The sequence below is a fragment of the Vicugna pacos genome, chromosome 23, assembly GCF_048564905.1.
Source record: "Vicugna pacos chromosome 23, VicPac4, whole genome shotgun sequence".
Classification (NCBI taxonomy): domain Eukaryota; kingdom Metazoa; phylum Chordata; class Mammalia; order Artiodactyla; family Camelidae; genus Vicugna; species Vicugna pacos.
In genome coordinates, this window is record NC_133009.1 from 28,918,752 (window position 1) to 28,932,941 (window position 14,190).

The 14,190-nt window shown below is 37.1% G+C and overlaps 1 protein-coding gene and 1 long non-coding RNA gene across 3 annotated transcripts in view; one reads left to right on the forward strand and one right to left on the reverse strand.

The window, feature by feature from the left end:
* Positions 1-14,190, forward strand: part of LOC140688774 (uncharacterized) — a 457,687-nt gene that overhangs the window by 8,897 nt on the left and 434,600 nt on the right. The window lies entirely within an intron of this gene.
* KCTD3 (potassium channel tetramerization domain containing 3) overlaps positions 1-14,190 on the reverse strand; it is a 51,967-nt gene that overhangs the window by 3,254 nt on the left and 34,523 nt on the right. For both annotated transcript variants that reach the window (XM_072948737.1, XM_072948736.1), the window contains exons 11-15: positions 11,743-11,830; positions 11,500-11,616; positions 9,499-9,669; positions 5,914-6,069; positions 2,239-2,335 (exon numbers count right to left, since the gene is read on the reverse strand). In XM_072948737.1, coding sequence (XP_072804838.1) covers positions 2,239-2,335; positions 5,914-6,069; positions 9,499-9,669; positions 11,500-11,616; positions 11,743-11,830 — 629 coding nt within the window. The remainder of the gene's footprint in view (positions 1-2,238; positions 2,336-5,913; positions 6,070-9,498; positions 9,670-11,499; positions 11,617-11,742; positions 11,831-14,190) is intronic.

Consider the following 14,190-nt stretch of genomic DNA (forward strand, 5'->3'; position numbering starts at 1 on the left):
ATGAAACTAAAAGCACAGAAAGAAACAAAGCAAGCAGACATCATACTCTAGAAACATTTTGAGAACTCGTTTAAAATTTCTGTGAAAATTTAAAAAATTTAAAACCAGAAAAAGGGTATATAGCTGTATGGAGAGGTCTAAATATAATCTTCCAATAGATTAATACTCCTTAATTTTTAAAACCATTGATTTGCATAAAAAGATAAAAGAATCTGTCAAAGAACAACTGTCCACATTTGACAAATGAGAAAACCAAGAAATAATGTCAGTAAATGATGTGCCGAAGTCACACAGAAGGGTTAACAGAATTGTACTTGATTGAATCATTTGTCCCAGTGAACTTCAAAACAGAGTTAAGGAGACTTATGAAAGAAAAAAAAAAAGAATTAAAAACAGTGCCAGGCAAATGCAAGATCAGAAAATAAAGAGGAGGAAGTAAAATCTGTAGTAATGTGAGCAGCACAGGAACGGAACATGAAGCTGAGCTCTGAGGAAGTGAACCCCTGCAATGCCCGCAGTGACACAGGCTAACCTTTCAGCACAAGGTTTGCCACAATTATTTTTGCAGATTCTGTTTATCAGATTAAAGAATTTACCCTTTATTAAGTGCTAGGATTGCTTTTTTTTAAAATCAAACTGTCAAATGTTTTTCCTCTGTTTATCAAGATCATTTTCTCCTTATTTTTGTTAATGTACTGAATTACATTTATTTTTCAATAATATCTGTGCATTGACAAATGTATTTTTTAAAAATCTCGACTCCTGTCTACTTAAGAGTCGCCTCTCTCCATATGTGGAACCCACAGATGCAGAGGGCTGACAGTACTACACCAGTTTTTAAGGTACTTGAGCGTGGGAGATTTTGGTATTCACTGGAGGGGGGCGTCCAGTCCTGAATCCACAGGGCAGATTGTAAATCAAAATCAATAAATCGAAATAAGTCTGTTTGCATAAAAACAAGCATACATAATTTGGGTCTTTTAATTTTTCCTATGGGACAGATTCCTCAGAATTACTTCTTTAAAACTTTTTTTTACAAGTTTTTTTCCCTGTCCACTTTTAATAAAACCATTTCACTTCTCACTATTAAGAACCTGAACTGTCTTTAAACAGACAGCTTTGCTTCATATTAGCTTCATCAGGGGCTGACTTCCTACTTAGTTTTACAAAGTAATTTGTAATTTTTGGGGGGGTGAGGCAGGGAGATAAAGCCTAAGGGCCTGGATTTTAATGAGAGACAAAAATCTCCAGCATGGTTCCTTGGCTTATTATTTTTACAACTCTAGCTTTTCCTCTGGAATCTTAAATTTAAAAATTGTAAAACTTGTTTTATCATGCAGAAATTGCAGTTAATTACAACTGACTGCTACTGTTTGAAGTTAATGGAAAGTTACTTAGGGACAGAACAACACTAGCGAGGACATCAGAATTAAACAATATGAAACAGCGCATTGTTAGAGGATATTGTTTTTACATCAGACTTAATAGAAATTTGGTAGCTTCTTCACCTAATAGGCCCACGACATTAAGTCACAGTAACGCATTTCTCAAGATAAAAATTTGGTCTCGAACTATACAGGTTCCTAATACATTTTCTTCAAAATAACAAAAAGATAGCTTACTACATGAAAATCATTAATGGAATCAATTCATTTAACAATTGCTGATGACTAGGAATTTTACTTTTTTCACTTTTGACATGAAAAAATATTGTTTTTGAAGAGGAGAAATGTTACAGTTCACATGTTTGAGGCTATATAAGGCTATAAATAATTTTAAAAGACATAAAATTTTAGTCAAATGAAAAAGAGGAAACTAACTTCTACTGAGCATCTATTACAGTCAGGGATTACAAAAGATGTTTTTCATGTGTTTTTTGCTCATTTTATCCAGTGAAGTCTTGCCAAGGTAGTTGAACTTTATAAAGTAACTGAGGCTCAGAGAAACGAAGTAATTTCAGGTGAATTTACATAGCTAGTAGCAGGAAGTGCAGAATTAGAATTTAACTCGACCGCCTGCCATCAAATGCACTGCGTGCGTGTTCTATCCTATCACGAGTCCCTCCCGACTATCCACAGCATCAGTGAAAATCTTAAGTAGATCCTAGAGGATTAGCACTAAGTATACTGCTTTAAGTTAAAACAACCACAAGGTAAAGAACAGACTTCTCTCTCAATAATTCGTTCCATAAAACAAAAGCGAATTCTGAACAGAAGTACCTTTACAGTAAAGTGTTACCTTTTCCCAGTAGATGAGAGTCTTACGAACAGTTTGTTAGTGATGGGAACAACTTTCTGGATAAACACCTGTTGATCATCTCGCTCTCCAAAAGGCCCTTGGTCAGAAAACAGAAAAATGTCAAAAGTTAACTGAAAGTTAATTGGTTTCATTTAACAAAAGGAACATTAATATAAATATTGAAAAAAGGTTTTTTATGCCCATCAATACAGCACTGCATTCCATGTCAAAGTCAGACACAAAATGTGCTGCTGCAAGTACTTGCATCAGAAATTTTCAGAAAATATAGTATTTCGAAACTACATTTTATGCAGTAAGGCTATAAAAGCTGAAGGCAATACTCTGCTTGATTGAGATTGTGCACTGAGAGCACTAGCAGACTTGTTCAAGTAAAAGTTCTGCATTTACTCTTTCAGAAGGTGCTCAGTTACTAACTTCAAAAAAGGGATATATAAAGTTACTTTATGTATTGTTATTTTTTGAAAAGCTAACATGTAAAATCTTAAATAAAATGCAACTTCATCAGAGCCTGTTGTACCCTGCAAAGAATTAAATCTAAAAGATTCAATTATTTTTACTTTATTGCACTTGCCAAGGCAGGTAATTGGCTCGTATGTTTTCAGAAAAAGTCTGAACAATAGTATAAAAAGTGTTTTCATGCAAAACTTAAACACGAAATTTTAGTAATTCCCTTTTCCTGCCATACTCATTAGCTAAATACCAACTCTTATGTTCACAGAAAGTATGTGATCTATGGCATAATTTTTAAAGACAGTATATTCCAAGTTATCTTACGTGAGTCGTACTTAATATAACAATAACATTTTTATTAGTTAGCAAATACTGAGGCTTACTATGTGCCACAGTAAATGCTTTACAAATCATTCATTTTAACCATCATAATAACCACACAAGGGATGCATTATTATCCCCATTTTACAGACAAAAAAACTAAGGCATCAAGAAGTTAGTTAACGATCTCTTAAGTCCCACCTGATGAACCAGAATTTGAACCCAAGCTGTCTGGCTTTTCACTAAGCTATGCAGTTTCCCAATTACTGGACAACTCTCTGAAGTCTAATTCTACTGATATAAAGACAGTCCTCACCCAATAACCTATAGTCAAAATACTGATGATGAGTGAATAACGAGGCATGAGGACTATGGGACTGTATCTTCCCTCCCCCTAAACTGCATTACTAATGTGAGATGCTCACCTAACTTCACTCCTCAGACCTTAAAGAGTTGTCCGCACCTCCCCTCTTGTAGTTTCTCCAACTCCTTTGCCCAAGTGGCTCCTTGCCTGCAGAGCACACACACAAATTCTCACTTCTCTCCTATCTTCAGTGGCGGACAAGGGAAGACAGGTAAGAAAATACACCCTTTGAAGTTCCCTCCCCTCTAACTAAAGCTGCATTACTTTCTTTCAGCGTTGCCTCCAATATTTGTTACTCCTTTACCCACTGCCTCCAGGCTCCACCCGCACCACTCTACTGAAACTGGACTTTCTATTCTGTTCCACCAACCTCTATGTCTACTTCTTAAGATTTTTTTTTTAAACAAAACTATAAAGAGAAAAGAAAAAAAATCTCCCATCCCCCTTTTAAATATGTTCCAGGCCTGTCTTAAGTAATTTACAGGGCTGTTCCTACATACCTTTCATTCACATCACATGCTCTCCCACATCTGAAACCTGCCTACCTACCTAGTCTCATGCCCTACTGTTCTCGCCCACATACCAATAATTAATGATGTTCCTGACATTTTCCAAACTTGCAGGTTCTCTTGGCTTCTATCCTTATACCATGCTGTTTTCCCTTCCAGGAACTTCCCAGTACTAGAACCTTCCACACTTTCATGCTGCAGTTCAAAGTCCTACCCAACCCTCACCTCTTTCAGTTCAAACATTAAGACCCCTGTAAAGTGCTCTGTCTGGACATCAGTTTCTGTCAAAGTTAAGTGGGGATAACATCTACCTCATGAAATTGTCAAGAAGATTAAATGCGAGCCTATGTTACAACACCTAGCACGCAGCCAAGCAGTACCTTCCCTGGGGGCTTTCTGTCCTATGCGCTTGAGTGAGAAGTGTGCGAGATACAATTGTTTGCTTCTTATGCCCACCGCTCACTGTACCGTAAGGTGATGTTCACTCACTGCAATTTTTCAGATTTCTAATGCATGGAGCAAAAGTGCTCAGTAAGTATCTGCTGACACGCTACACCTTTAACTTACACAATGTTGTATGACAAGTATATCTCAAAGCTGGAAAAAAAATTGACGAAAGAAAACCATACACTTGCAGGGACTATCACCACACATGGAACCAGGATCACAGAGTAACTGTTAAAGTTGGCAAAGCATTTATCTTTCTAAAAAACTAAGACTGAGGTAGTATAATTCTTATAAGAAATATATTTTTTTAAAGCTGTCTATTTTGAGATCTTCACCGTGGGAGCATATTTGGGTGGACATATATACTTCACAGTTTCATGCAACTGAAAATTCTAATGTACTCCTTCCTGTTTTCCATCAGTGCTATAATTTCTCCTTATACAGAACGATCAGGAAAGTACATTAGTTAATCAGCAGGTCCTATAGAACTTAAAAGTTCGGTGAGTACAATGCATGGACAGTACAGAGTCTTTCAAGTGGATCCGTGGGGAAAAGAACCCACCTCCATGAAGTCCCTGTGTGTGGTGCGTGTGGTGTATGGGGAAGAAATCAAACAACTTTATGTACCTTTTGCTGAAATCAGAGTGTATCAGCAGAGACATGCCACACTGTTTCCTAGCGGACACCATCAAAACCACTCTCAGTATCTAAGAACCAGCCCTTTTCCAGCTACAAAGCTATTTTCAGGTTGATTATTAGCAATGAAGGAAAAAAATACTTCAAGTTTCAAATGTGTACAGCCATTGTGGCCTCTAATTATAAACAAAAGTGGTTAGTAACTGGAGATGCTATCATTTAAATTAGGAAGTGCTAATAAGATGAAAACTTTGCTCTAAACTTTTTAAACAATGAAAAATTATGCTGTAATACAGATCTTCCTCGGCTTACAATAGGGTTATGTCCTGACTGGAAAGTTGAAAATACGCTGTGTCAAAAATGCATTTACTACACCTAATGTACCAAACATAGACCAGGCTAAGCTACCTTAAGTGAGTTCAGAACACTTAACCTCAGCCTATAGCTGGGTAAAATCATCTAATACAGAGCCTACTTCATAATAAAGTATTAAATATCTCACATAATTTATCGACTACTGAACTGAAAGTGAAAAACAGAATGGCCGTCTGTGTACAGACTGACTGTCAGCCTGTTTACCCTCGTGGTCACGGGGCTGACTGAGACTGCAGCTCCCTACCGCTGCCCAGCATCACAAGAGAATATGCTGCCGCGTATGCCTAGCCTGGGAAAAGATCAAAATTCAAAATTCGAAGTACTGCTTCTACTGAATGCGTATCACCTTCGTACCACCAAAACATCAAAAAATCATCTGTTCCATTTTGTGACTATAGAAAACGCACTAAACTTCTGTATTAAATGAGTTTCAAAATGAAAGTGAAGAATTTATATTTAAAACTCCTTTTCAGGTTTCTACTGCAGCTGTAATCTTCTTCTTCAGCACTGCCTCTACTGTCTTTGAAAATGTCCCAAACCGATCTAACCTACCTATGTCATTTCCGGAGGAATAGCTTCCATGACTTTCTGTCTCCTCCAGAGAGAGTATCTTGAATGACGCTAACGGGGTAGAGCCCGGCTGAGTAGAGATCATTCCTCTGAATCGTGTAACTGTCCATGTCCGGACATGATTATTATCAGCACAGACTGGGAGGGAAAGAATACAAAAGAGTTGTTACATACAGATTATGAGAGCATCAACAAAACCTCTTTTATAAACACATTTTAACATTTTTTCATATGATCTACATTAAATAGATCATAGCACATTTTGAATGGCAAGTTAATTTTCAAATCATACTTAATTTGTACCTAGCCAACAAAAATGAGATAATTGAATATGGTTTACCTTGACGCAAATATAAGGTATATAAGTAAATTTATGGATCCTTACAAAAGTAGCCTGTAGGGTATAAATTTAGAAAAGGTTAAAAAATAAAAGTGTCTGTAAGAGAGAAGATGCTGAATATTAAATTATTCTGTTCTGTGGCTAAACTGTAATTTTTCCAAACACACAACCTGTTTCTGCTTATGTTACTCAAACATTAAACCACCAAGATTTGGAGTTACTGAAAATTTATTGGCCCAAATGACATTTGTCAGAAAGCTTGTAGGAACCAGTTATTTACTGCTAATTCATAGTTACATTAAGGAAAGATTTCAATAAAGCTGAGAATTATTCTTATATAAAATAAAAGTGCATTTACAAAACATACTCTAATTAGCTTACTTTTTTTCATGTGAATAATAAGTGGGTATATACTGAGATAGCTCCTAAAAAGTAACCTATCTCTTGGTTTATGGTTGGTTTGTCTGAAAAGCTACTCCACGAGAAAATGTAAACCAAAAAATGGTACCATTAATACAGGAACTAAATTTCTGTGGCGTGCCTTAAGAAATTTACTGATTTCCCATTTATCATAAATTCATTAGTAAATACCAGGAAAGTATACAAAATTTCTTATATATACACATTTCCTACTGGGTAAAATGTCACAGTTGCCTATTTTAAACAAAACCTTAGATATTTAAAAAGAGTAAATATGTTATTTACAACAAAATTCTGAATCCTCAGAATGCCAATTTTTTGGTGAAAAAGCATTTAGTTCTAGGCTATATAATCAGCTTCACAGGAAATAACTTGCTGATTTTATTATTAGGCTTACTAGGATTCAGAAAAATAAATACTTTTAGCAAACTCAAAAATACAGTTATGGCAACTTTTTTAGTATTAATTATTATCTAGTATTTTTATTTAAGACATTAAAAACGAATGTCATCACATATATGTTCATATCCACCAGGTGGCAGAATAACACAACTGAGTATACACAAAACACTCCAGATTTTTGGCTGAACTGGATAGTTTTCTTGATAAATTTATTTAAATTTCAAACCTACATGAAATATTTGGTGTTAAAATACAAATTTAACTAAGTGGTTCTTTGGCATCACATCCTACAATAACGTCATCACCATCAAAGTAACAGCAATTGTTACTGAGTAAGCACTGTCATTTACACATCAAGACAAGCTTGCTGAAAAGATAACCTATTTTACACTTTTATTCCGAAGAACTATGCTAAGTGCTGGGAAGAGGGTGCAGAACGAAAGTTTCTGCTGCTGTAGAACTTCCTATATTCTAGAAAAGGAAGACAGATGATAAATATGAGAAACAGTGATAAGTGCATGAAGAAAACAAATGAGACACTGCGAGCAAGCAAAGAGTGACTGCCGGAGAGAGGTTTGGAGCGGCCTCACGGAGGAGGTATTTGAGATGGGACCTGAATGACAGGCGGGGGCAGTGAAAGCAACACCTAGGAAAAAACATTCAAATGAACAAGTGTGAAGGTTTTAAGATATTTTAAAGAAATAGAAAAGTCAGTGAGTGAGGGCGTCCTGAGCAGTAAGGCAAGTGACATGGGAGGCCGGGAGAAGAGAGCTGAGAGGTAAACAGGACCCAGAACAGGAAGAGCCATTATTTATTCCACACACAATAGGAAGTCCCTGGGAATCAGAGCTAGTTTGTATTTTAAAAAGATATTCCTGGCTGCTGTGTGGAACATGTACCACAGAGAGCCAGAACAGAAACAGGGAAAGGACTGAGCAGCAATGCACACACAGTGAAGTGGCCTGGCCTGTGAGCTATGCTGCAGCCAAGCTAACAGACCTACTGATACAAGAGTACACGTCTGCAGCGGGGGTGGCTGACAGAAATGGAGGAATCAAGCGTGACTCCTAGATTTTCAGCTTGAGTGACCAAGCAGTGATACTGTGCATTTACACTCAGGCTTCTGAGAGAGAAATCAAAAGTACTATTTTATCCAGGTTAATTTTTAGATGCCTATTAAACATACAACCAAATACTAAATACAAGCATTGGAAACATAAGTTTGAACTCTGTGGATGGTCACGGGAGAGAAAGTCTGGGAGTCACTGGCATGTAGATGATAATACTCAAACCACCAGGCAAAGTACCAAGAATGGAGAATCTGAGAGAGATCCGAGGTACTCCAACACCTAGTAACCGGGCAAAAGAGGAACCAGCCATGGAGGATGAGAAGGAGTCCTCAGTGAGGCAGATATTAGGTGAGTACTGCTTTATGAACGCTTAAAGAAGAAACTGTTTCAAGAAGGCATAGTTATATCCAAAACAACCAGACATTTGATAAAAGCATATATATTCATCCATCCATCTATTCATATATGAACCAGGTATTTCGGTTCCATTTGGTGTCTAATCAGTGAAAGATGCATCACCTTTTTATATTAGGTAGTCTTCATATAAATAAACTTACTATATTAAAATGACATTTATAAAAATTTAAGTTAGGCAGGAACTGATCTACAAAAGATTTAATGCAAGATTGTTTTAAAAAAGCAAACTCTACTGATAGACCTGATTCACAATTCAATTTGCATAAAGTCTTTCAGAAATCACCTATCAGATAAGATGAACTTCACAATGAAATCTTACCTTGTGATCATTTTATTTTGTGTCATGCTAATTATGCTTGAAAAGCTGTAACTAATTTTTTAAGTATCAAATTAGTATCTAAATTAAAAAAAATCTATGGTTATGAGGAACAACAAACCCACAAAAATGTTACTTTCAAATAATCTATACATTTTACTAATTTTTAACATTAGTAGTTAACGTTAAACTAACATGCTAACTAGCATTAAACCTTAAGACAATACAACCAAATTTATATTAAATTCATACTTGAAAAAGACTAATAAAAAATTCTTCTCAACAGGATGACAAATATTTTGAAATAAAATGTGTCATGAGAACAAAATATTAAAATAGAGTAAACAAAACACGTGGTACCTTCTAAATTTACGCATACTACAACCAGACAAAAGTCAAAGAAACCTCAGAAGACAAATCACAATTATTTCTTCAGTTATTAAACTTTTCTACCACTTCTTTTAGCATATTTTTCTCGCATAAAACACTGCTTTCATATTCTTTTAGTTTGAAGGAGTCTAAGAAAACTACAGCCAAGGTAAAGCTTTACCTGAGGTAGACCTCCTTACCAGTAAGGAGGTGGTCTAGTAAAATCACTTTACCTGATACAAGGTGCTTCTCTGACAGCATAATTTTGGTGACGGGGCTGCGGTGGACTGTGAAAGTCTGAAAGAGCTGAGGGCCTGACCCGACCGTCTCCGGGTGCTGTACAATCACTCGCACGGCCCCAGAGCTCGTGCCGTAGGCGATCTCAATCCAGTTACCACTGACACCTGTACGAAGACACAAGTTGAAAGCTGGTGTATTAGAAGACAGTGAGTAGAAAGCTGCCCTTGCAAAGCGCTCCCCGTGATTAAAGAGGCAGAGCTGAACTCAGCACTTCCATCAGCCCAAACCCAGCTCAGCACAGAAATCTGAAGACCTCTCTGTCCACCTTAAAACCTCTATTTCCTTTATAAATCTTTCCCTAACACTCACTCCAATACAGATTTGTTCACTCTCTCCCTTGTACTATGTATCAGGTTCTACCACAGCAACTGTAACACCCCAATTCTGTATCTAGTCCCCTGTCTGTCTACCTCTATGCATTAGTGATAAGAGACTGAATCAGCATCGCTTTTTAAATCTGTATCACATGTACAGAGTGCCTGAGACATAGTAGATACTCATTAAAAGCGACATGCTAAGAACACAACTGACACAACATAGTATTCCTAAAGCCATATTCCATATTCCATCTAGCCTAGAGTGACCACCTGTTTTACTACTGCTACAATAATGAATCTTCTCTGAATAATCAAGTATTCTATATACTATTTAACAGCTTCAAAACAGTGAACTATGGAATAAACACACCTACGCTGTCTCTTCTAATTATGTATAGCGAGCTCACCATGTTGGGTTCATGTGGGGCTTTTTTTTTTTAAACAAATGCCTAGACTCCATCACATATTTAAAAAGAGAATGGAGTTCAGCAACCATATTCTATAATAGCCGTGTGGAAACCTCTTGCCTTTAACAGCTTTTCTTTCTGATGTCACCTGAAAATACTTGAATCAAAGGAGAAAGAGCGTGCTATGGAAAACATTTCTCAAAACTTAAAAGGTGACTCCATTTTCATGTCTTAAAGACACTGCCACCGCAAAAGAAGTTTTATTCTCCCTTTTTAATTAGATTTTTTAAAGTATCTTGTTCTAGAGCAGGGGCGAGCAAACTTTCTGTAAACAGCAAATATTTTAAACTTTGCATGCTGCATTATCTCTGTCACAACTACTCATCTCCATCACTATTGCACAGAAGCAGCCAAAGATACTACGTAAAACTATTAATAGAAAGAGCATGGTTTGCTAACCTGTTCTGGGGAAATATGGTTTAAATCCTACTATAATTTCAATCAAAATCAACTATGTACACTAGAATACTTCGTTAATACTGAAGATAATGATTCATTTCAATAAATTCAATAAAACGACTTTATACAAGGAACACATTCAAACCTATTACTAGTACTGGGTATGTTATTTCCAAGAAATCCTTTCATTACAGATAAATTTTTAGGTTCCCATTTATCTTTACTCTAGAATATAAAAATTCCTAATTTACAAAGTTAGTTTGTTAACTTCATTACAAGGACCTTTGAAAAAGCAGTGAAAGTTATGGATATTGAAGTTTTCCAAAACTTGTATTTAAATTTTCTCATGGAAATAAACTCACTTTCCAATAGAGATTAACAGTCTAAGAGCTTTTTATTTTTGGTAAAAAAAAAATCTGTTAATTTCAAAATGAAATTGACTACTGTCATAGGAAGTTAAATGTGCAGGTAAGGTTTTTAAAATAAATGATTTTAGCTGTTGTTATAATAAGGCTTAACAATACAATTCAGAAGAGGAAAAGTTCTAATTTCCCACCTCAGATTATTCTTGTTTATCAGTCAGGTCTGACTTCAATATAAAACCAAATATAAACTTTTGACTAAACGATGAAATCCTTAGCACTGCAGCTCTCCAAAGGACGGACCAGATTAGTGTTAGAAGAAACCAATGAATAAATACACACTCTCAAAAGAACTTCAATAATTTACAACTATTTTGCTGTGTACTAACTTGTTTTTGGTGTGAGGTAAACACTCAGAGCAGTAATAGCGTCATTTGAAGGATCATGATAAAGTTCAGTCACAAGAAGATCATTATCCTTCATTCGCAAAGGGAACTTCTGCATATCTAAAAAAAATTAAATAGCATTAAAATAGTCAATCTATTTAAAACTAAGGTAATGTTTTCTTGTTCTCATTAAAAAAAAAACACACACACACTAAATAGGACCATATTAAGTGCCTGAGCACTTACCTATGTAATATATCGACCCATTGTTACATCCCAGCAGAAGGAACGACCCAGCCGTGTCGTAACTAGTTATAGGAACGACGTCTTGAACCTGATGTGGTGAGAATAGTTAGATGTCAGGTACTAATTACAATCTACATTTTCCGCTCAGTTTCCTCAAATTTATGTTTTTTAATGAAAAGGAAACTAACGCCTGCTTTAAGTAGGCCTTAGAAAATGGACTTCCTTTACAAACACACACCCCCAAACACATCCCCGGGGAACTCTGAAGGACCGCCAGCATAGTCCTTTTAAAGCTTTTAAAAAATTTTTATTTCCAACAGCAGGACTTTCTTTCAGAATTTACTGGGTCATCTCCTTTCTCCGTATAGGGCTGTGAGGTCACAGCACACATGAGGACTGGAAAACCAAGTGTAACCAGGCCCCTTTCTCCCTTTTCTAAGAGATTAAATGACATGCCCAGAATCAGAACTAGAAAACAGATCAACTGATTTCCATGGAGCACTTGCTCCCTTGATAATTCACTATCATTTGAAAAGATAGTGTTTTCTACTTTCATTCTCACCACTCGAGACTTCATGTCTATTTCCTAGGAAACAGCCAGGCAAACAAGTTCTCAAATGCTTGTTTTATTTCAAATACTAAAATAAAAAATCCATTTTCCAAGCAAATCAATATAGTTATAAATTAATAACTGTCTATATTTGTGCTAAAAAAAAAGCAAAGGGCATGATTTTTGCTATAAAACAAAATGAAAACTGAAGTGTCAGAATACCGGCAGTAAGTAAAAATGAATCATCCCTACGTGCAGCCAGGCCAGATGCAGGTGAAACTCCCAAGTGACCTTTAAGTGATGTACTTTTTATGTAGCAGGTATCATCCAGGTGCACAAGGACTAGAATGGGTAAGGGAAATGAAATGGCACTTTTGCTCTGTAGGAGCTTATAAACTTGTGGGCAAGAAAGAAAAAGAGACAATTACCACGTGGTGGGCACTAAAATAGGGGGTGCAATACAATCACAGAGACAGGAGTCTCTTCTCATCTCCAGCCCAGGGAGAAGGGCAAAGGTCAAGGAAAAGTTGAAAAAGGAAGTAGAACTTGAAAAATTAAAAAGTCAACTAGCTAAGAGGTAGAGAGAGGGGACAGTGCATGTCTGACAGGACATCAAGTACAGCACAAAATCTAGGAACATTCTAGTTACAGAAATTTAAAAAGAGCTAATACTTAGAAATGATGACTCCTGTAAGCTGTTCACATCCATGACCCTAATTTCTGAGTACCTCCAGGTGACATGCACCACTGAGTTACCCTAGAAACATCCCTGCAAAGACTCAATGACCACCCCCAACCCCGGGCCAGGTTTCTGTTTCATCAGCACCAGCAGGTTTTGTAGCAGGTTAACACTGAGAACTCCTCAGTGACATGAGTGAAGATGTCTGAAGAATGGAGGGGAGGCCGCTTTACACACCACTGACCAATTCTCTCACACCAAGTGCATCTTTTTTAGCTCCAGCATTCCAGAAAGAGCCTCAACTCTGCCCCAGAACCCTCACAGTAAGAGGTCGGGGGTAGGTAAGGCCATGAGACCCCTCTGATCCGTTTCTCAGGGCAGGAGTGGCAGCGGCCTGGAACTTCCCAGGCACACCCACGACAGATGTCCAGCCCGCTGTGCTCAGGGGGGCTGGGCCCTGGGCCCGGAGCCTTCCTGCCCTTTCCCTGCAACCCTGGAGCGTGCTCTGCTCTTGTCCTCATGCCCAGCCCTCAGTGCAAGGAGAGCAGAGAAAGCAGGGGATAAATAAAGTGAGGTCATAGAGCAGCCAGTATGCTAAGTTCTTCTCCCAGCATGAGCTAAAGTCAGCCGTTTTGTGTCTGCCTCTTCTTGACCCCAACGACTTCACATCAGGAACGTGACTGTACTGACTCGTTACTGTCTTTAGTTGAGTCATGGTGGCCACAAACCCAAGGTGGAGGTGGATTTTCTCTCCCAAGGTAGCACACAGTGACTATCATTAACTTCTATGTAAAATTTTAAATAATTTACCTAATTTTGAAAATAATCAGCCTGTCTTCCCAAGCAATACAAGGCCTCTAGACTCTTAATCACAATCTCTTCCTGGATAATCATTAATTTTTTTTAAACAGTATGTTTTAACCCTCATGCGTTACTTTTTAATACTTAGATTCACCAACTATCCATGAATCCCTTCGCTTGTAATGTTTACTGTATTCTCCTCCTCCTCCTCGGTGTAAATGACCTGCTGAGCAAAGGGCATTTCTAGAGCAGTCCTTCCACTGAAGGTTGTAAGTGACAAACTCTCAGGATTATCTGAAAACATCTCTCACTCATGTTTGAATAATAGTTTTGCTGGATGTAAAATCCTAGGTTGAAAGTTATTTTCCCCACTAACTTGAGAATTGCCTACTGTCTTTTGGCTTCTACTGTTAGTGAT